Source organism: Micrasema longulum, unplaced genomic scaffold (assembly GCF_059751315.1).
Source record: "Micrasema longulum isolate JH-2025_06_02 unplaced genomic scaffold, ASM5975131v1 h1tg002055l, whole genome shotgun sequence".
Lineage (NCBI taxonomy): Eukaryota > Metazoa > Arthropoda > Insecta > Trichoptera > Brachycentridae > Micrasema > Micrasema longulum.
The window spans coordinates 3,097-26,446 of record NW_028279222.1 but is presented as its reverse complement, the minus strand read 5'-3'; the positions used below and the strand labels follow the sequence as shown (position 1 = coordinate 26,446).

General features: G+C 32.6%; 1 protein-coding gene and 1 long non-coding RNA gene across 2 annotated transcripts; one reads left to right on the top strand and one right to left on the bottom strand.

The window, feature by feature from the left end:
• Positions 1 to 797: 797 nt before the first annotated feature.
• Picot (putative inorganic phosphate cotransporter protein picot) lies at positions 798 to 22,715 on the bottom strand. The gene is made up of 8 exons (XM_088239062.1): positions 22,547 to 22,715; positions 11,704 to 11,949; positions 9,358 to 9,445; positions 6,477 to 6,703; positions 5,906 to 6,055; positions 5,304 to 5,436; positions 2,202 to 2,443; positions 798 to 1,528 (listed from the first exon to the last, which is right to left on the bottom strand). The coding sequence occupies exons 1-8, from the start codon at positions 22,685 to 22,687 to the stop codon at positions 1,271 to 1,273; spliced, it is 1,485 nt and encodes a 494-aa protein (XP_088095188.1). The 5' UTR covers positions 22,688 to 22,715; the 3' UTR covers positions 798 to 1,270.
• Positions 7,666 to 7,956, top strand: LOC148273170 (uncharacterized). The gene is made up of 2 exons (XR_015824652.1): positions 7,666 to 7,784; positions 7,878 to 7,956. It is a non-coding gene; the product is annotated as an uncharacterized LOC148273170 (long non-coding RNA).
• Positions 22,716 to 23,350: the final 635 nt, after the last annotated feature.

The following is a 23,350-nucleotide window of genomic DNA, read 5'->3' as shown; positions in this document are numbered from 1 at the left end:
TTCAAATTCTACTCAAAAAGATTTCACAGCATTGAGGTAATAATATAGGGGGGGAGCGTATATTATGGGTTCTCTAGTTGGTCCCCATTTGACTTACTAGTGTTTTCATATATAAAAATCAGCAAAATAAAATTGAAGAAGAAAAACTCAATGATTCAAATAATGGTAATCAGAATTTTGCCACAATTTGAAAAAAAAACTGCGTTTTGGTCCTCAGATTGTAAAATTATTTTTTAAATGATTTTCTACGGAAATAACTAGTACTTGAAAGAAATAAAGAAAATTTAGACGCAAGATATAAGCAGTTATAAATATTCAAAGAAGAAATAACTTCATTTTTTAACAATAATTGAAAACTTTTCCGGAAAATATGCCGGTAATAGACATTGTAAAATTAGGGATAATGTTACATAAAAGGTTTATAGTTCGTGTTTGGTATTGATATCAGGAAGGAGGAGATCTTATTGTTTTATTCAGTTTACTATGAAAATAGGATTGTATAATATTTTTATTTTATAACTAAAAGATACTTTATAATAAATTAATATATTACATATATACTGAGGTACTTATAATATAGAGATAAAATTAGTTAAATAAATACAATGCATCTAACGTACTAATCAGAATGTGATTATTCACATGTTTAACATTCCTCTGGTGCCCTCGATTGACAGCTTCTGTAATTACGCTTATGGTTCAAATTAAGCGCTGAAATATAAATCTAGTGTTAGATACACAGTAAGTTGATTGTCATCTAGAATCACATAATAAAAGAAACACTTATTTCATTAATATATCATTCTTCTATGCGTATTGGACTGTTATGGATACATTTATGCAAATTCTCAATCAGCCTTTCTTCACACGTAAACAGGAAGTTGCTAAATAATATGCCTTCTGCAGCCACTTGCACATCTATTATACAAGTTAATCGATATACTTCTTCAAGAAATTTAATCACATTTCTAACATCTGTATTATAACAGACAATTTTGAACTACAGAGAAATTCGATCGACTTAACTTGAACTACTTCAAAAACTAATAATTAATATCACCTTGATTGACACGGAAAATAGACAGTTTTAAATCAAAATGGACTAGCACAAGCTTTTAAAATGTATGATATAAAATTGTGCGCATAATGCATTCATTATCAATATGTTTTTTGATTTCTATAGCTGCCTATCTTACAAATTAATTAATAAATAAATAATTGTATCCTTTGTTGGCTCTACAACTTTCAAAACTAAGTGACTCCAATGTCTTCAATGTCTAGACTCTGTAATGTTTGTGTGCCCATTAGATATTGTGGTGGTTCCATTTTGAGCATTACCGTTGCTTATTCCTTCTTCTACTCCTCTATTAGCCTTCTTGTTCTTCTTCTTCAGAGCATTGATCTCATCATTAGCAGGATTATCCCAAGCCTGTCGTTGTCCAGACCCGAATATGTTGTAGAATGTGCAACAGAATACGTATATCGCAGCAGCGATGAAGAACACTATCCTCCACTGCGCTTGAGTTGGCTGAAATTAATCCAAATCCATATATAAGATAATTTTATTACCAGATCTATGAGGAACTACTTATTCATTTATTTTATATTTTTTGCACCATAACAGGCCATGAGGCCTTATTGCAGTCGTTTATTACAAGACAGAACACCTAGGCTTGAGAAAAATCACATTAAATTAATGCGATCTCACTGAAATTGAACTTTAAACCATCCGTACTTGAGGCAAGTGTGTTTAGCCATTTACACCACGGAGGCTGCCAGCTATTCCTGGATATCCTTTATTGTAAGCATATTCAAAATTAATTAGATTAGGTAGGTGGTGGTTAATGCTTAAGAAATAGGTGATTCATTTCTTGTTACATTATAGTATAAAAGTTTAAAGCGAATGTGAAAGCGATCGAATGATCGTCTACTATGGAACCTGTTTTGATTCACAAGTTTGTGTCAACATGAAATATTAATTTTAAATAAGTTTTTTCAATGGAATATTTTATAGACCTTGGATTGGTACCTTAAGTGCCTAATCACATTACCTTATATAACAAATAATAGCGATATGTTGCAATTTGTGTATAAATGCTATCACCATCATTCGGTCATTATTTTATTGTATTTCTTTATTACGAGGATGTAGTTTGAGAATCCGTGTAAAAGAAGCTTAGCATATTGTGTGAAATAATTACCTTTCCTTCAATAACGTATCCAGCGACGATGGGGGCCAGAAGTCCAGTAAGATTGGCTGTGCAGTTAGTGAAGGACATGAGGATACCGGCGAAGCGGGGTGATATGTCCAGATGGTTGACTTTAAAGCCGGAGTAGATACCTCCATTCAGGCCAACTCCAACAGTGAGGATAGCAACTGTAGCCATTGGATTACAGCCGGTGTAAGACGCAATGACAAGACCAATAGCTGGACCATATTGACCTGACAAGAAATAACATTTACAATTGGATTTATTTATTAATTATTTTTTAGAAACACTTTCACGAATAATGAGCTCAGATCAAAATCAATGAAAAGGGTCTATGGCAGGGCATCACAGCTCCTTAATACTTAATCCCAGCCTATTTTTCACAGAATGTGCCAAAAATCCCGAGCAATTTACTAACAAAAGAAACAGTAGTTTATATTTCATCTTTGTAACTATTGAGTTTTAGAGCCCCCGCTGATTGTGACAAAAAGTTACAGTGACTTTTTGTCACAGTGTCAAGTGCTATGGAGATATATGAGAGTGCGCTCACTGTGGCGACATGACAATATGGTGACAAAAAGTTCCAGCGGCTGGCGACATTAGCGTTACGTGACTGTCACCCGGCCTATACATTGCTATGAAATGAAAAGGAGTGCGCTCACTAGGAACTTTTTGTCACTCTGCCGGCAGACGCCTACCGAACGGACGTGTGTTGTGAATTTTTCAGTTATATTTAAGATTAACATATCATTACAACAGTGATGAAGAACATTTTAGACAAGACAATATAGAAGTCTAGGCATTTACACGGCTTATGACCTGTCATTGGCTGGTTTAAGTGGCCACTTTACACACTGTAAAACATTCACCATTCTACCCATATTTGAACATCTATATTGCTTCAACCCTTTCATCTGTTGATGTTTGTGAAGTTAAAGAGCTGAAACCTTTATTTATGCGGGCGAGATAAATCTCTTAAAAGATGGCTGCTTCTCTGCATGAATATGATATTGACAACGAATTGTTAATAGAAGACATAGAGAAATAATTTTTTAAAAAATACAAAAAAATTAAAGGAATTTTCCGATATTCATTTGAAAAGGAAATCGTGGGACGAGATTTCAATTCAATTATTTCAAAACTGTTTCAATTCAATGCCAATGCGTATGAAAATAATTTTAAAAACTTGAGAGGATATTGCCGTAATACAGGGAGTAAAATTTTCCTTTTAATAATCGTTCATTATATGTATGTACTCAGTGGTGTTTCTTTAGTTTAATTTTCCTTCTGCGTAAGTAAAATTTTCCTTTTAATAATCGTTCATTATATATGGGATGTACCCAGTGGTGTTTCTTTTGTTTAATTTTCCTGCTGCGTAATTCAAGAGCGCAAATCACTGCGACCTCTTCGAAATCCATCGCTAAATGAACATTTTGTCACCAGTAGTGACACAACGTAACAGTGACAAAAAGTCAGTCAGCGGGTGGTATTAATGAATCAATTTAGATTAGCAACTTTATAAAATATCACTATAATCTTGGGCAGCCAACGAATATTGATTTATTTAACTTTTTGTGCATGCGTATTTGTATAGTTGGGGAACGAGTTTGTAGCGTACGGAAGGAATGCAGTTATGTGATTTGACACTGCCCGGTTGAGTTTCAATAAAAATTGGGGCCTCGATATTCAAAAAAATAATATATTTGTAAATATCGACCAGCTAACTTTTATATAAACTCAACCAGGCAGCATCAAAACACATTACCACATTCCTTCCGTACGCCACAAACTCTTCCCCGACTATACACCAACCAAAAATAAATGGTTTTATTTACATAAGTTTTGTTTCAAAATGTATCCTAGAAATAAAAATTACAAAAATAAAACACTAGTAAGTAAACACTATTGAGTATATATGTATATAAATTAATTGATATTGATAATAGTCTTCAATGGGAAAAATGTATTAAAGAGAAGAGATTAAGTAAGAAAAAGGAGATGTTTCTGCAGAAGTGATTCAAAGGTTATTTACAGAGCTACTGTAGAAACATCTTTGATAGTGGATGGGAGATGACTTCTCAGTCAAATTTAAAAGGAAAATTTAACTAAAAACTTGCATGAAAATTTTGGGGCCAATAGGCCAATAATAATCCGCCCCATTATGTCATTTTTCTCATCCACCAGCTGTAGAAGTTGATGATCGGCTTCCAAGGAATTAATAGGGTTTACGTTAGTTAGTGAAATGCGAGTTGTGACAGAGAAACAAGATTTACTACTTGTAAAGTGTATTAAGAAGGCATTGGTTATGATAGTTCTGCAAATATAATTGGTAACAGTAATAAAGGAAATATAAGCCGTCATATTATATTGGGCTAAATACGACTGCTATTTATATATTTACATTCATTAGTTTATTGTACATTATTTGAGACAATAAGTCCCAACTCCATAGGAATAAAGTCCTGTGTTGAGATGGGACGAGCAATTATATGACACAGACACATGAGTATATCACCACAAATATAGGATTAGAAACATAAAAAATGTTTAAAAAACATATATATGGCACATCAATGTGGTAAACAGTAAACTCAAGCATTCGGAAAATCATCGAGGAGTTTCCTACTCAAATCCCTCCCACTAAGGAAAATCCAGTCCTTGACTCCTTTCTTGAAAATATTTTTTGTCCTTGAGAGCTTAATACGTTCTTCCAAAATATTGAACACTCTCGGTGCGATAAATGAGATGTCTCTTAGCAAAAGTTTTACAGGTTTTGGGTATGACATAATTCATGCTCTGGGAAAACATTCATGCTTCATTCATATCAGTTCAGTTTTATGAACTTGTTGAAAAATATATTTGGAAAACCAAGATACAAAAAATTAATTGTAAGCAATAAAGATCAGCGCCAGATCTAATGGGATCTAGCACCACGTGACTGAAAAGGGAGGGAAATACAAATGAATACGAGTGTACTATTCTCCCCTCCCTTGTAAGCAAGTGTCTAGTTCTTTGTACCAACTGAGCCTATGGCAGGTCCCGCTCTCGGAAAAATAATTAATTATTACAAAAGGGTTTAGTGGGTGACCTTACCTATACTGTTGATAATTTTCCTGACTTGGGTATGGTTGAATCTTTGTGAAAGCAGCATCCAGTCAGCAACAAAGGATATAAATATAGAGAAGAGCCACATGGCTAGGTATGGTAGAGCTGATACTAATCCGTTCTGAAATTATAAAAGAAAATAAATTGACGATATTCATAAGGAAGCACCAACAAGTGTTACATGTGTTCACAGTCACAAAAGAGAGAGAACTGGAGTGAGGTATTACAAATGGCTCACTATCGATGGATGCATAGCTGAGTGATCACTCTATTTGCTTTTTATCTGGTTCTATTTTCAGACCTTTATTGAAATATATTTATAAAGTTTACCGCATTATTTGTGTGCCGCCTAGCAAATGGAATAACACATGGGTAATATGAAAGCAACACCAACACACGATTTAGTTTCAAATACAAAAATGAAATTTCTATGTTTGGCTTTTGATAAATTTAGAACTTGTATTTTGAATCTTCAATTTATTGTGGAGCTTTAAATGTTAAGATTTAATTTAAACTTAATAGCATACTTATTTAGTATTAGAGATAATAAAAGTTGAAATCAAAAACAAATGAAATGTTATTTAACTTACATCTTTGATGGAAAAGTGCAGAATTTGCTTCATGAAAGTGGGAAGTTCTGTCATGAGGGTCTCATAACCGTAATTTTGTCCCATATGTGCCAACATGATAGCCCAGAAAGGCAAAGATTTCAAAATAGATGTCCATGGAATTGGAGGAGACTGAAAATAGATACAAAAAATTGTTAATTTAAAATGTAATAAAAAACATTAATTGTAGAAAATTAATGCTGATTGAAAATATGTGGCTAAAACGTTCAGTCAAAGTTAAAATTTATTATATATTACATGAATGCAATCATTAACTTGAAATAAAATATATTATCATTTACAACTGCATATTTATTTCAAAGATATATTGCAGTCTTAGGTCTCAAGTATTTTGATTTTGTGGTCATTTTTAACTAGTATGAAATAATCGTTTCTGGTTCGAACTTCTGGATTCATGAGTCTGCGTCTACCACAGGACCACAACCCGGTCCAAACAAAATAAAAAATATAATTGATAAAAAAAAAATTAATACCTATTCACATTGTTTTATTTTGGATAGGTACTTATAATCTATGAAAAATATATTCTTACACTTGTTCCGGCTGCTCCCCAGATGTTAGTAACAATGAATTTCTTCTCGTCTTCGTTGATCTTGGGATGGCATTCCGGATCCTCGTACACTAAGAAGAGGAAAGCGACGGACCAGATTGCACCAATTACACCAAACACGTAGAAGATGGATGGCCAACCTCCAGAAAAACCATATTGAGAAAGAAGTCCGGAGAGAGGCATGGAAATTACAGTACCAAATTGGGCACCTGAAAAAAACAGTTTAAAGAAATGATTTAAAAAAAGTTTAAGTGCTAATTTTTTCAATGAAATAGATTCTATTTGACAAAAAAGATACATCACACAAATCAAATATATATACAGTAAAACTCCAATAATCCAGATTAATGCATGCCAGATTTTATTGCCTTAGAAATAATATAATGAATTGGAATCACATTCAAAACTGACTTTTTTTAGGAATAAAAATAAAGGAATAACCTGCTAAACCTCTATTTTAGGGGCTTGTCAGCAGGTGGAAAGTGAGGACATGGAAGTAAGTTATGAAAAATACACCACAACATTTAGACCAATTGAGAAAAAAACCTTTTTTGAATTTTTTTTCTTGCAACTGGCAAGAATCGAAGCCCTGACACCAGTTCCACAGTTGCCTCACCAACTGCATCACAGCGCCTGTCAAATCTAAACTTGTCCAGGAAAGTTAATTGCCCAATTAAATTTTAATTAAAAACCTCTCCATTATTTTTTTTTCCTGATAACGATCTGGATATTTGGCAATCCGGATGACTGGAGTTTGGATAAACGGAGTTCTAATGTATTTGATTACTCAACTTTTTGTACAAAGATATTTCTTGTACATTACAACTTTTAAGAGATTAGAACATGTAATCAAAAACTTTTAAGACTCCAAAGGAAATAATTATTTTATAAAATCCCAACATTTTGAATTTCAACAATATAAGGGGATCCCAAAGATACAAAATATTGTAAAATTTACTAATGATTAACCCCAGAGCCCCAGAGACGATAGTTACATAAGAAATTAATCCTTTTTTTAAATTCCTTTTTTGAAAAATTGACAATTCAGTTGAAGTAGTTAGGTAGTTAAGTACACTTTTTACTATGCCCTATAAAACAAAAGAAGATTTAAAAGATTTGTGTTAGTTTATCATCTTAGTCTCTATTATTAATTTTGTCTATTAACTTCAAAGTCATATTAAAGTAAGAGTAATATACTAGTTTTAATGCTTTAAAAATAGATAAACAAATTAAAGTTTGTTCTAATGCCTTGCACAGCATAAGTTGTGGAAAAGGAAGAAGCATACAGAGGTGCAGTTCACATCGTACAATATTAATTAGTGAAAGTTCTATTCGATTCACATAGTTATGAAAAATATCATGATTGTTGCATTTTACTTGCAGCTTGCCAAATCTTGCACCGAGGCCTTGAATATACTCAGAGGGCACTATGTCAAACTCAATATTAGAATCTCTATTCTGAGAAGATACATGTTGAAAGACAGCTAATTTAGTAAGATTCAAAATAACATTGAGGATGATTCAGATTTTTTATTAAATTAAAAAATAATTTAGTAACCTAATGGTATACCACAATAATTAATAAAAAACGTAATAACATAAATTTTAAATTCACTAGTGATCGGGTTTTGCCATGATCAACATTGTAAGACTGGTATAATTTAAAATTAAAAGTGGTCAAAACTAAAAAAATGCATTTTACTTATACATAATTAAAATGCAGTTCCACCAAGAATCGTCAGTAGAGAATCTCAATCCACAATCATTATTATTTTTAGCATAGGGCACTTCATCAGTACATCAATTACATATCCAATTATTTATGACGTAAAAGCGTAAGATAATTTGCCTTATGTGTCAAATCTAGTTCAGAAACTACAAATAAAATGGCAGCTCCAATTGTGTAATGGCTAGGTGTTCTGTAGTAATTCACTAACGTAATTAAACTTTTTAAGCTGATGTGGTGCAGTAAAAAAACAAAATATTAATATTTAATTTAATAAGATAATTATTTCATATCAACTATACGGTAATTGAACTAGTGACTTTAATGTATGGTAGCTTACTCCACTGATCATTATAGAAATTGAGTAGGGACTTCTCGCTGTTTCCCAACAGATGGTGTTATCTTAGTCTTTTTACACCGGGTAATACTACAGCCAACTTCATCGTGAAGCTCACCATAAGGCTTGAAATGACGGTATATATTATTCCGCCAAAGTGTAAACAACATATTTTTTCATTGCATTAAACATGTCGAATTTCGTGCCAAAGGGAGTATTTGGAACATCACCGAGCATCATCATCATCTCTGCTCTGCACCATGATCAGCTGGATGTAGTGTATTATGAGCTCCTCAAACCCAACGAAACCGTCACGGGAGATCGCTATCGACTACAATTGAAGTGTTTGAGCCAAGCCTTGAAAGGAAAACGGCCGCAATACAAGGAGAGACACGACAAATTCATTTTGCAGTGTGACAACGCTCGGCCACATGTCGCTAGTCCAGTCAAAACACACCTGGAAACGCTCAAATGGGAAATTCTACCTCACCCGCCGTATTCACCGGACATTGCTCCTTCCGATTACTACTTGTTCCGATCGATGACTCATAGCCTGACTGAGCAGCAGTTCCATTCTTATGAAGATGCCAAAAAATGGCTCGATTCATGGATAACCTCAAAAGGTGTGTTGTTCTTTCGTTATGGTATTCGTATGTTACCAGAAAGATGGGAAAAAGTAGTCACTAACGATGGACAATATTTTCAATGACATGTTTTTTACTAATTTTTTAAAATAAAATATTAATTTTCACAAAAAAGCAGCGAGAACTTATTCAAGCCCACAATATTAAAAGTCTTACCCGCATATACAGCAGCACCCATTCGGCTTCTCTCATTTGGTGGGATCCATTTTGCTAACATTGCATGTGTGCAGGGTACAATTGGGCCCTAGAATTAAATAAATGAACATATTCAAACTTCTATTTTAAAAGTTATGCATTAATATAAAAGCATAATACATGCTAAAAATATGTATTACATAACCCAACAATTAAAAAAAGAAGCTAGGAAAGAGAGGTGGACAGAGACTTCAAATCTTGTTTTTTTTTATATGTCCAAGTTAGAGAAACTGATACTAGGACCTACCAGATGAATAGTTTTGTTTATCGATAGTCTGGCAACTCCACTCATTCTTATTTTTTTTATCATAAGCTGATGCACATACCAATGATTTTCAGATGCATGTAAATTTTATTACATAAAAAAAATTAGAGAGGAACTGCAGAGTTGGTTCCTTTTTGGATTATTTTGTCTATGGTATATGAACATTATTATTACATAATAATGGGTAATAACATAACAGCCTATTAGGTGTTGTATTATAATTTTTATTTTGTATATATTATATTTAGCAAGAAAAAATAAATTATTATATGATATATTCCTTAATATACTCATTTAATACATTCACAGAATATGATGTTTACATCTTTTCATATTACAAATTCTTAGACTTAATCACATATGACAATTCTTAAACTCACTGTCGCAGTGCCAAAACATGATTTCTAGTAATTCTACGACTTAAACACTAAACATAATTCTTCATGGTCAATGTTGATTTCACATGCGAATTAATACATATACGTCTTTGTTATCAAAGCCAATATTTTAATAGACATTGCACAAGACACTAAACATTACTTTAATAAGAAAGAAATATGATAAATTTAGTTTATTGGTTGCAATACACCGTATGCATCTTCCATTTATCAAATAAAAGCAAACAACTTCATATGAGTATGTGTATTGAGTAGATGTGTTAATATAAAACTATTTCCTTGTGTGAAAAATGTATACCCCCAACAAATGTAGCCTAAAGAGATAGTTGAATATGATGAAAATGTCAAAAAGAAAATTAATTTACATTCGAGAAGCCATACCTACCTACCTGACCCCAAGAAATTTATTGGGAAGGCAGAAAGAGTGCCTGCTCGAGTGTATATGTACATGTGGGTGAGTTTGACTCAACTCGATAATTATTTTATGATATTGACCCTGGAAAGGAAAAGTTACCAAGGGATGTAGCAAGTTTACAGAAGAGCCAATTTAAAGTTTTTTCTTTTCTATTTGATTAACAAAAAAAGTCTCATGCATACATATTATTTTGGCATGATTCCCATACAATCTAAATATAAAATAAGAGAATCTTTATTGATTAAAAAAATCTTTAATCGGCTTTTCTGTAAAATTGCTACGTGTCGTTTGGTAACTTTTTTCTTTCTAGCGTCGATATATGCTTTAATATACACATAATGCTTTTAAAAATAAGGTTATATGCCAAGAATCATCAATCAGTAAATCAAATAAACTTCACCCTTCTTAAAATGTTTTCCCTCTCTATTACAACAAATTTAGATCAGAAATGAATATTTTTTAGTCAATAGTTTTTTTAGGATTTATCATTTCCTATTTGGATAAACCTTTCTAAGAACAATGAGTACCTATCTCAAAAAAGTTTACCACCAGTTGAACTTATTAAGTTGTAAAATGTAAACATGTATTAATTCTCATTTTTTCTAAATATTCAATACAAAAAGAGATCATTCTAAAACAGCTTTTTCTACCTAGTGAAATAGCACACATAAATACTTTTTTAAAAACCTGTTCCATTTACAACTCCTATAATTAATTAGAATTGTGGGGCTTTAGGGTGAATAATTTATTTCCTGTATGCAAACAATAGACTGTCAAAACATTCAAATAACTAATAATAAACGGCCGAAACGAGCCGTTAATAAACCGCTGAGAAATACGGAATTAGTAGACGACCTCAAGATCCCACCAGGAAGTAAAATGAACACTGGATAATAACTATATATAAGTGGAAACATCTTTAGTTAGTCAGTTTGGACAAGCTCAGTCAGTTTATAAAGACAGTTCAGTAAGTCAGTTCCAGCATGTAGCGCTTGTGCTTGGTTACTAATATAAAACATTTTTGTAGTTACTCTCTCTGTTGCATTATTTATTCATCATGTAATAAATACAACTTCCACGCAAAACACCGTTTTCTTCTGTCAACCCCCAACTAGGTAGGAGCTCCCATGCATTCCACATGCATCAAATCCTACAGAATAAATCTTTCAATGTATCAAATCTGTATATGTACTAATTTCGACAGCAATAAAATAAAAAATGGATCTAACCTCTCCGAGTCCTTGGATAAAACGGACTAATATAAGCCAGCCTACTCCACCATTGGCGGCTACTGGAACCAGAAGACCGAAGACAGAGTTGATTAACATTCCAACGCCGAGGAACCACTTGGCTCCATACCTCTTGGACAGAATACCGAAAGGAATCTGAGTAATCACATAGCCGTAGAAAAAAGAAGAGAGGATGTAACCCTGAAGCGTTGAGCTCCAGATGAATTTTCCATCTTGTTCATCATGCTGAAATCATAAAAAAACAAACAAAAAACAATTAGATCTCTTGTTTTAACAACAAAAAAAACATTGATGATTGACTACTATTGACGTTTGCCTTTGTTATTTCATACTCTTTAAAACAATAGAAAATTAAAGTAAATGTTTTATAAATGTGTAAAAACAATACTCCTGATGTGTGGAATTTGCTGCAGTAATTAACTAAAAACTGTTGAAGCTTTGGGTTAAGTTTTCAGATGAACATTTCGGATTTAGTAAAAAAGGTAAATAAATATTTATTTCATTAACTAAAATGTGTTTTAGAGAGAAAATCTGGTATTTTATGAGGCTAGATTCTAAAAATCCAAAAGTGTGTTAGTATCTCAAAACTTGACCCTTTTTTCTAAAGATTTTATAATACCATCATATTGGAACCAAGATCAAGGGTTAACACATTGCTTCGTATAGAAGAAGTGGCGAAGACTTCCGGAGTAGGTAATGATTTCACAGGGAACGAGAGGGAAAGTCGCAACAGCAAGTTCCTCTAGTTAACCTGAATAAACAATAGTCATCAATGCACAAAAAAGGATAACGTGGTAGAGGCCGTAGAACTCTGCGCCCAAAATTTCACCCACACACCCAAAGATACTTACATATCATCCACGCTCTTAAATGAGAATGCCAAGTTGATAATCTCCCTTTTAAGGAGTCTCCACTTTCTTGCAGATGTTATATTTAGTCACAAGCACTACGGCTATAAACCGATCGGCCGTGCTACCATATAACGCTGAAACACAATTTCCCATTTCTGAATTAGTTGTAATTCTTTAAAACACATGCAAGTCATTAAATACTCAAAACACAAAAAACTTCATTGCTGGACTTGTGATTATAAATGTAGTAAGTTATCATTAACAATTGAAGGTGAATGGTTTCGTAACACAACCATTCCTTGCATGAAATAAAGTTAATGTTAAAGTGGATGAATAGTCCTGATCTAAAACAGTCAGACTCATTATTATAATTAAGTGATTGAAAAATGTAAAATACTAAGGTAGTATTTTTTTAAAAATAAATAAGTATTAGACACAAATAATATATTTATTTCACATGCATAAGCGGGCCATCCGTAAAACGACGTAACTACTAGAACTCCACAAATAATAAAATATAATAAGAAAACAATATATGTATTTATATATATACATTTCTCAGCTCATTTCCGAGTGATTTTGAAATAATATACAAATTATCAAAGAAATTATTATTGTAACCTATCTGTAAAAAAAAATACCAATGAAATGTAATGTTGTAATACCTATTAGGATTCCATTTCCTTTTTTTATTTATGCATTGGTAATTCTACTAGAAACAAAAAAAATATTAATATAAAGCAGAGTTTTATTCGATTGCTCACCATCTATCTGGATATTGAGAAATTAGAGTACAAAAATAAAAGAAAATATACTTATACATAAGACAAACGTCAACAGTTTATATAATTAGCTAATAATCTTAGAAATGAGGAGCTGGCGATCAAAACTGTATAATTTTGCAGTCTGCTATCAAAACGGTATAATTCAAATTTTAAACTCCCAATATTTTTCATTCCTATTAACAAAAAGTTTTGAGAAAACACTAGACTTTACTTTACAGTACTATTAACAATTAACGTAACAATACTTTTTTTTAAAACTAAAGAAAATTGCGTGGAAGTACGTGTTTTAGTATTTTGGCAGTATTAAAATTCAGGTTGGTCCAATTATCTCATTTTGTTCGCTGACTCCTCAAATATTTAACAGCAAAAAGGTTCTTTAAAACATACATACATTATTTTATATTTACTTTTGTTATATGCCAAACATATCTGTGGAATACAATGTTTTTTTTTAATAAAAAATGTAAGGCTGTATATTTTAAGGGTTGTTCTTTTTTTGTCAATCTAAAGAGGCGATTTCATAACAAAGTTTGTAGAATATAGTGTTCATCATATAGTAATTAGACATCTCGGGGGGTTGTACATCACCACTACTAGTTGCGATTTAAGAATTGGTAACAGTAATACCCGTATGCAGAGACAAACCTTAAGGTGAGGAAAGTACATTCTAGTGTCTTCACCTTCGGGTTATTATCTGCATTTGAAATTAGAATGTACTTTCCTCACCTTAAGTTTTGTCTCTGCATATGGGTATAAGCATCTTGTGTGCACTAGAGATGGTAAGAAAAAAGAAATTAAGTGGCTGTACTAGATTTTTTGTCAACGCTGCTATAAATTGTTATTTTAAAACCATTTAATTTGTGAAGCGGTAACTTCTACTGTCACTCCATTTAAATGATTAAATGACTGAGACGTCCATCTCTAGTGCGCACTCAGAGTAAAATTGTATTAAGCATCTACATTATTCATCAATGCATATTTTTATCCAGTAATTTTTACCTTTTTGAAAGTAATTGATAAATCAAAACAATCGAAAAGTACGCGCAAACAAACCTGTACTATCTATATTGACTATACTACTAAAAAAATAATTTGAAATTTAACAGTAGCGACCGGTGACAGATTTTAGGCTGCGTTCAAATTTACTTGGAGTGCAAGGTTTTTAAACGATCTTTCCAGGCGACATAATTATATTAATATTATTTAGATTTATGTCGATGAAACAATGCCTAACAATTTAGTTTTAATATATTTGTAATGTATATTTAACAGTTTTATTAGTGAGGAAAATTAAATAGATGGGGTTTCGCTATCATATGGATTCATTTTGGGAGGCTTCATCAATAACTCAAAGCATGACAACGAAGCCATAAAAATCCTGCAGAAACATAAAGGATACATTTATGTACAATTGCAATTATATGTCACTCATAGGTATTAGGAAAAAAATATTTAGTATTTAAGGACAATTCTAAATGCCAACATTTAGGAAAAGGTAATTGGCAAATAATTTATTATTTACTTCAGCATATTAATTGATTACTTTTAAATCTGGAAGTAGGGCACGCATGGGCATATTATTATGTTTGCTCTAATAATAATAATAAAATTGGGTTTATTTTTAATAACTTATTTATTTAAAATAAAAATACATTTACTCTCTTAAAACGGGGAAGCAGGCAATTTAGGCAGTTTCGGCAGTTTAGTACTTTTTTCTTTTTTTAAATAAATGTATGCAAATAAAAAGATCTATTGATTTCTAGTTTTACTTGTAATGGTATAGGATTTAGATATTTGTGGTTTATTTATTCTTTATTTTCAAATCTGGAAATAGGGCAGACATAAACATTTTATTATGTGTTCTCTACTGTATTCATGTGTATCGCATTTATTAATAATTTTGTAAATTTTTATTTTTAATACTTATTACTTAATATACAGTCATACTTATGACTGTATGTTTCCTGAATAAAATAAAATAAAATATATTGTGTCTTAACTTTAAATTTGAAAAACTATCAAAATGGATAAAAATGTTTTATTTAATTAAATTATATTTACGACAAAGTTATCTTTAACAAATACGAGTACATTATTTACTGCCTTAGAATGGGGAAGCTATCTCTAGATAGGCAGTTTAGATGTCTCACCAGCATAAACAAAAAAATGTATGTAGGTATACTTTTACTACTTAATCAACCTATTGTAAAAATAGTTCAATGTAAATTGCTGTAAGTACTAAGTATGTAAACATGCAACAATGATATATGTTTATTTTTGAAACACATATTTTTCATAAGTTTTCCACATTAATAAAATACTACTCAAATATTTGTGTAACTATAGTATTATGTAGAATAATTCAATTTAAAGCTATTTTCATGTTATATTTAGAAATATCCAAGGTTATCAGTTACGATTAATAAAAATAAATTATTTTTACTAATTTTCCATGTTTCGGTAAGGAATGAATAATGCTTTGCTTGCCAAATTTGATCTCCCTGAAACATTGAAACACATATACATAGAAGTATGCATATTATAGTATTATGATCATGTCAATCATAATGACACCGCTGACAAGACAAATGGTGGGTATTTCACGGTATTTTTACTTGACAAAGGACTGTTATTTCCTCGTTTTCATTGCCAATGTCACTTTATTCATTGTGTAGGTCGGTCACAGTCTGCCGATTCGGAAAATTACATACTTGATGCCGCAAAGTATGTAACCATTATTGCTCGGAAATGCACTATGTAATAGCTCCACATAATGTATAAAAATATTCATCAATTTATAGCCTCAATACTCATTCAAATTTTAAATACGTGTGAATAAAAATGCTTGATGTGAATGTTAAAAATAAACAGGCGAGACTAACTCTAAAATTAAACCAATTTTTTTAAACAATTGAATAGGTAACACATTTTATTTTTGAAAGCGGTACATCACTTTTCGAACATTATTAATAAATAAATGGATTTTAATTTTTTAATTTTTTATTATTAGTTATTTATCTAATAGATTGTCAATCAACAAGGGAGCAATCGTTTTGTTAAACGCTGCCCAAAAACACCATTAACAATTTAATGTTGCCACAGGAAATAAAGCGAAATTATGGTAAAAATAAAAAATACCCACGTAAATGAATTAGATTCCAACATTATTACCTATTCAATATTTAAAAATACTAAATATTCATTCATATGTTTTTTCTCTTTCCGCACTTAATAGTGCATAGGACACTAAATTGGTACACCAATCGCAGCGTATCTTGATCATTTTTGTTACATAAAAGTAAGAGGATCGGTCTTACGCTTCAGGTCCCAGTCCAGGTATTATGAAATATTCTAGTGTAAAAACACATTTTTAAATACAAAAAAAAATCATTTAGACCATGTCAAGAATCGAACCCGAGACCTCTTGTAAGGTAGACACACGCGCTGACCATTACCCCACGAGGCGGACTAAATATACAGATTGGTAATAAATTGTCGTGTGGGTAGGCAGAGCAACTATTATTTTGTGAGCAGAAGTGTAGGTATGTGCTGTCTGAGAGTGAGGGAACTTCTCGTATTATGTTGTAAAAATAGAATGGGGTTATTTTAAGACACATTCAACGCGTAGGTTTAAATACTGTAATGGTTATTAAATAATAATCAAAGAAGTAATTAGTTTATTGAATTATTATACACTCGTGGATTAAATATAAAACATTCCGACATTGACACAATTTTAATCATGCAGCGGAAAAATTAAAAAAAAAAAATGCAATATACGTTTTTAATTCATGTTTGGTTTTTTAAATATGTATTTTTGAGGGAGGTATTTAATATTTTTAGTAATAGTTAAGTATGCGAAATAGAACCAAAATCCTGGACGAGTGCTTTCGACTCGATGGCTACTCTCAGCTAAAAATCTTGAATCGAGTGGAGATAAGTCCGCCACGTTTTGTAATGGTTGGCGCGTTAGGCCCCGTACTTGATTCCTGGGAAAGTCGACGTGAACTATTGGTTTGGAAGGTGGTTGGCATTGCAATATTTCATGCTCCTGGACTGGGACCTGAAACGTAACAGATGATCGATATACGCTGCATTTAGTGTACAAATGCAGTGTCCTATGCACCTACGGGTGTGGACAGGGGTATAATGATGATAATGCCAGTGAACCGTTTGAAAAATATATACCGTGAGACCACAGCAAAAGTACGTCTGGAAATTTCTTAATCAGTGGTCACAGTCAAGTGGTTGAGCGTTTTGCGGCGCGGCGCGCGTGGTCACTATGGACACTACACTTGTTACCATATTTTTGAGTTCACCGTGCCGGCGCCGCGGCGCAAAACGCTCGCCATTATGGCCAAGCACTTGCTGTTACGTTAGTCACGTGTCACGTGACGTGACCCGCATCTATTCCTTTTTTAAATATTTATTTAGAAAATATAGCGTAATACCTACTACCTCACCCACAATGTTTATTAGAATATTTTCTGTGAACAAAACACGTGTGCTTACATAATATATAATCATGACTACGGTATTTAAAAAATGTTTTTAGAAAATGTTTTATAAATAAATAATGCGAAAACCCATGTACTGTATAACAATTCATGCCTTGATGCCCAAAATCATGGAAAGGGCCGAGAGTTTCAAATACCTGGAAGTATATGTTACGGACAATGGCAGCTTTCAAAAAGAACTGGGAGTGCGGCTAGGAATAGCAGGCGCCACATTCAACACATTCAACAGTATGAAGGCTGTCTGGAGATCGGATATTTACTCAGTAAAAATCAGATGCCGCCTTTATAACTCCTGCGTAACACCTATTCTCCTCTACGGATGCGAATCGTGGCACCTCACTAGGGCCCAAAACAGCAAAATACCGAGTTTTGAGAATAGGTGTCTCAGAAGAATCTTGGGTGTGCGGTGGTTTGACTTTATAAGGAATGAATTCGTAAGAGAACGGACGCAGCAAACTCCGGTGACAAAAGTCACTAAGCGGAGGCGATACGGTTGGCAAGGCCATGTGCTGCGGATGCCTCCTGAAAGCCTTAACCACGCTTGCCTACTTTACAAGGCATCAGGTTCTCGACGTCCTGGACGTCCACTGCTGACTGTTCGTCGGCAGTTCGAGTCAGAACTACGGGACGCGAACCTGACTTGGGAGTATGCACATGAACTGGCAGCCAACAGTGATGCTTGGAGGATCATTGTGGACACCATATGCTCCAACTAGGGAGCGGACATTGAATAATGTAAAATAAAAAACACCCTAACCAATACGCCACGAGGCCGACTAATCTCCACTCGATTTCCTTTACCAAAATTTTCACCCACGAGTAGAAAAAAAAAAATAAAACAAAAAAATAGCGTTGCATATAAGCATCCACCCGCCCTAATTTTATCGGGCCGGGGGCGGGGGGGTCGGGACGACACTTGTGAGATGGGCATGAATCACATTTCGGTGAAAGTATTACAAACGATTCTATAGTTACCTTATCACAATATGTTGAAATTACAGCCGGCTTTACGATAAATGATAAGAATAATTATTGTATGAGTGTCATGCGTTGCATAGACGCATATTTATTTTTTCTTTTCGTAAAAATGTATACTAACACACAGGCGTTGAGTAATATAATTTAAATAACATTTTATTCAACATTATTTTGTTGAATGTCATCACTAGATGGTATTTGATAAAATAACTATATTTGATAAAATAACTATATTTTATAAAATAACTATATTTTATAAAATAACTATATTTTATAAAATAACTACCTGTATTTTATAAAAGAACTAAATTTGATAAAATAACTATATTTATAAAATAACTATATTTTATCAAATTGAATTACCGATCAAAAAATTGTTGATGACCGTCAAAAGTTCAGAATTTTTAAAATTTTATTCATTTTTTTTTCACATTACGGAATCAGTGATTTTTTTATAGGAATAACCCGCTAAGCCTCTATTTTGAGGCATGTCAGCAGGTGGGATAGAGGGGATATGGAAGGGAATAATGAAAAATACACCACAAAACCCAGACCAATTGAGAAAAAAATCTTTCTTGGATTTTTTTGCAACTGGCGTGAATCGAACCCGCGACGCCAGTTTCACAGTTAGCCGTCTAACCAACTGCGCCACAGCGTTTGTCTATACCAATAATAATAAAAATAATGTGACCTCACTTGTGGGGGTTACCTGTGCCGAGGACACTTAACTATATATATTTTTTTACATGTGAGAATATACAAAGAAGACTTGATATACCTTTACATAGAAAAATAATAAAATTGGTTTGTTGTTACAATTTATTTATTTTATTTTTAGTAAAATTGATAATTTCGCGCATTGAAATACCCACATTTCAAATAGAACAGGAAATGAAACATCTGATTTGTAATATGTAGGGTAGACGACACGTTTTTAAAAAAAATAAAAATTGTATTTTTTTGCTTTAAGTCTAATTTAATCAACATAAGACGTCAGTTCCCGTTTCAAATTTCTTTTAGATTTGCGAAAATTTGAAAAATAGTCACGAAGTATTTAGGTACATACTAAAAATTCTTTAACCTCTAATGTTATAAAACCGTACTGTGTATTTTATATTTTTCAAAGCGTGTTGTCAAAAATACATTACCAGCAAGTTGTTGCCACCAAAAAATATTTTTTTATGCTTGTGTCAAACTCGTGTGTTAACAAAATGTGGGTACACATTGAATTTAACTCTACAACTTTCGCTGCCACTTTCACTCTGTGTTTGTCAAATTATATGGAGAGCCTTTGTCGGATACTGTTGTTCATTCTCATGACTGTATTGCAAACACGAATGGTAGCAAAAACTATATTTACTTGGATCACAATAGCCTATGTCCATTGTAGTAATTTTAATAACGTCAGATTAGAATATTATTATCATTATTTTAAAATTTTAAAAATCCAACTCCCTTCACATAAGTAACCAAAAAATAAATTCCGTAATCATGCATGTAGCACTGCTCATTTAAAGGTTATTAACTACATCAATTTGATAAAGTCACAGTGAAAGGATTGTTAGTAGGTAGGTACTTAGTTTGATAATTTCAACGCCAAAAGTTAGCAACACTACTTCCCTTTGATGGGAAAAGAGGACACAAGACATTGAGCTCCCTGAACAAAACGTAAAATTTAATTTACGAGTCAGCAAAAGTCGACAGATGGAAGAGTTGAAGAGTCCAAACACAGTGTTTGAAGTGGACTCTTAAACCAGCCAATGACTCAGCTGTTCTCCGTCTCCGTTGTAACACTTATCATTTACGCATAATTTGTGCTTTCTTATGTGTTCTGTCTGCCGCCAAAGGACAAGATAAGAACGCTTTAACTAATAAAGATAAGCGTATATATCTTAGATTTTACTGCACTGCAAAAAACGAACAAGTATAGGTACCAACTCCGTATAATCTCTCGGAATTAGTCTGAATAAATTATTTAAAAAATTAAGTTATTTTCAAAGGTCTTTACATGAAAAGATTAGCAAAAATTACAAAGCTAATGTTGATGTACGTAGAAAACGTGTTATAGAATTCTCCGTTGATTGGTTACTATAGTCCTTAAAATATAGCTTGATTATAATGACAGCTGTCAAACTAATTTCATTAGCGATGGGAAATTACTGATCACTGATCAAATCGATTTTATCAGTTATTTCATGCAATCATGAAACTCTGTTTCCGAAAATTGATATAAAAAACTAAAAAACAAGCCATTATAGTGTGTTCAACATAATTATTCACCAAAAAATTAAACATTTATACTTTTTTCATGAACAACATCAAACGAATATTTTTTTTATTAGGTCAATTTACATTGATCAATCTGTCCCATCTCTAACGTTTTTGCAAAATAATGTAACCTTATAAGAACGTCATTAATAATTAGGTTTATTTTAGTTTTAAAGCTGATTTTATATATCAATGTTGATTTATTTTTCAAGCATTGTAATAAAAAAAAAATTAACACGCCAGATACAAATGATTTTTCGTGGTCAATATAAATAACTACTTTGACGTTACTACAAAGTTATGTCGTCACTTTTTCTGACAACTGTCATTCTAATCATGTTACATTTTAAGGACTATAGTTACTAGCACTTCCAGGCAGGGGATTCCCCTTGCGTTACTGCGTCTATATAGCTAATAGACAGACCCTGTGATCAAATCATATTTTGTGTGTTTATTTCGATAGTGTTGTGTGTATGCTCTTTATAACATAAGTGCATGTTTAATAATTTTTTTTAATATTACATTTTTCAACCTCATATTTGTGTGAGCTAGTTTCCTTGACATTAACCAATATTAAGAAATGGGAGTAGCTAGTTAAATTTTAGACCCAATATCGCTGAAATTCGTAAAAGCCGACAAGCTCAGGTGTCACATTAAATTATTTTCGCCACAAAAAGTTCCATTGGAGTATTTTTGTTTTATGTATTTTTTAAATTAATGTAATTTTTTACTTGTCTGTAATAAAATATTCAGTTTTATTTTTAATAAAAGTGATCTTTATATGTTTTTTAGAATTTTCCGTATGATCAAAAGTGCTCCCTGACTTCAATAAGGTTCAGAACCACTGATTTACAACTACTTCAATATATTATAAACACGACGAAATAAAAAAGCTGATTATTTAAGGAAATAAAATTAAAGCTATTCTTTGGTGCAATGTGCATCAAATCAAAACAGCAATAAAAAAATTATACATAAATGCAAGATAAAATTATTGAAAAAGGTATGTTAAACACGATAAATAAATTCCAGCGGTTTTTCGTAATTATTTATATTGTTATTTTTGAAAAAGATTTTTCACATCGACTCTGCCTGGATTCGAACCCGGGACCTCAAGCATGAGCAGTTATCTCCACTCGGTTTCCCTTTTCATACAAATAACTTACTGTATTCTTCATCCGCCCGGAAATGGAATAAATATGTTACTATTGCAAATTTTCCCCGACGACGCGACGCGCGATGTGTGAATAAAAAAATGTTATTATAATACAACTCATCTATTATCCCGAAATCGCATTTTTCAAGGTGTCCTAATCTTGGATTCATGTAACGATTTGATAACTCGATTAGTGAATAAATAAAATAACATATATTCCTCCAATCTGGCCAAGCCTTAAGCCGGCCGTGTTCAGTGTGGACCAACCTCGGTGGGGTTGCCGGCTGCGCACTCGTTGGTGACCACGTCGTCCGTCGGGGTGAGAGCCGTATGGTTGACCATGGCCACGATAGCCACGGACATGTTGGTCCGCATGATGTATGCGTTGGCCATCCCCAAGAACAGCATGAACGTCACGAAGTGCCGGGCGCCAAACAGCCCTGAAAAAAAAACAAATGACAATCGATCATCCTTACGAAGAGAAATCAACAATATTTTGAAATGTATAGTTTTAGGGACGGAGAACCTCGGAAATCGAGGCATTTACTGAGCTTATGACTCGTCATTCACTTCACATTTCTAAAGTTTTCGGAAGTCATATATCCTTAGGTTCTCCTGTTGGCGAATATTGTTTTACGAAGGTGTTAAAGACGCTTTTTGGAAGGGAATGTGAAAATATGAATATTAACGGGGCTTAGGCTGTTTTAGGTCATAAGATTATTTATTGTGAAAATTTACAAGTCCATAGTTTACAAGCATATTCTTTCTTTATAATACTCTTCTTCGCGGCCCGTGCGCCGTTTTTATGATACATCATAATATAAAGACCGCTTAATTCTTGTAAAAGGTACCAGGGGCGAACCGTGTATAGAAGGGATTATTCGCAGCTTACCATTATATTTGACTAACCATAATAATGTTTTATTGTAACTTTATTTACAGAAAACAAATAAATAATTAAAGTTTATTTTAAATCGTTTCCACCGTTTGTATTTTTATCCTAAAATAAATGTAAATTTTAATAAAGCGCGCCCAGCGCCTGCGGTGAGCCAAGAAACTAGCCGATTATTC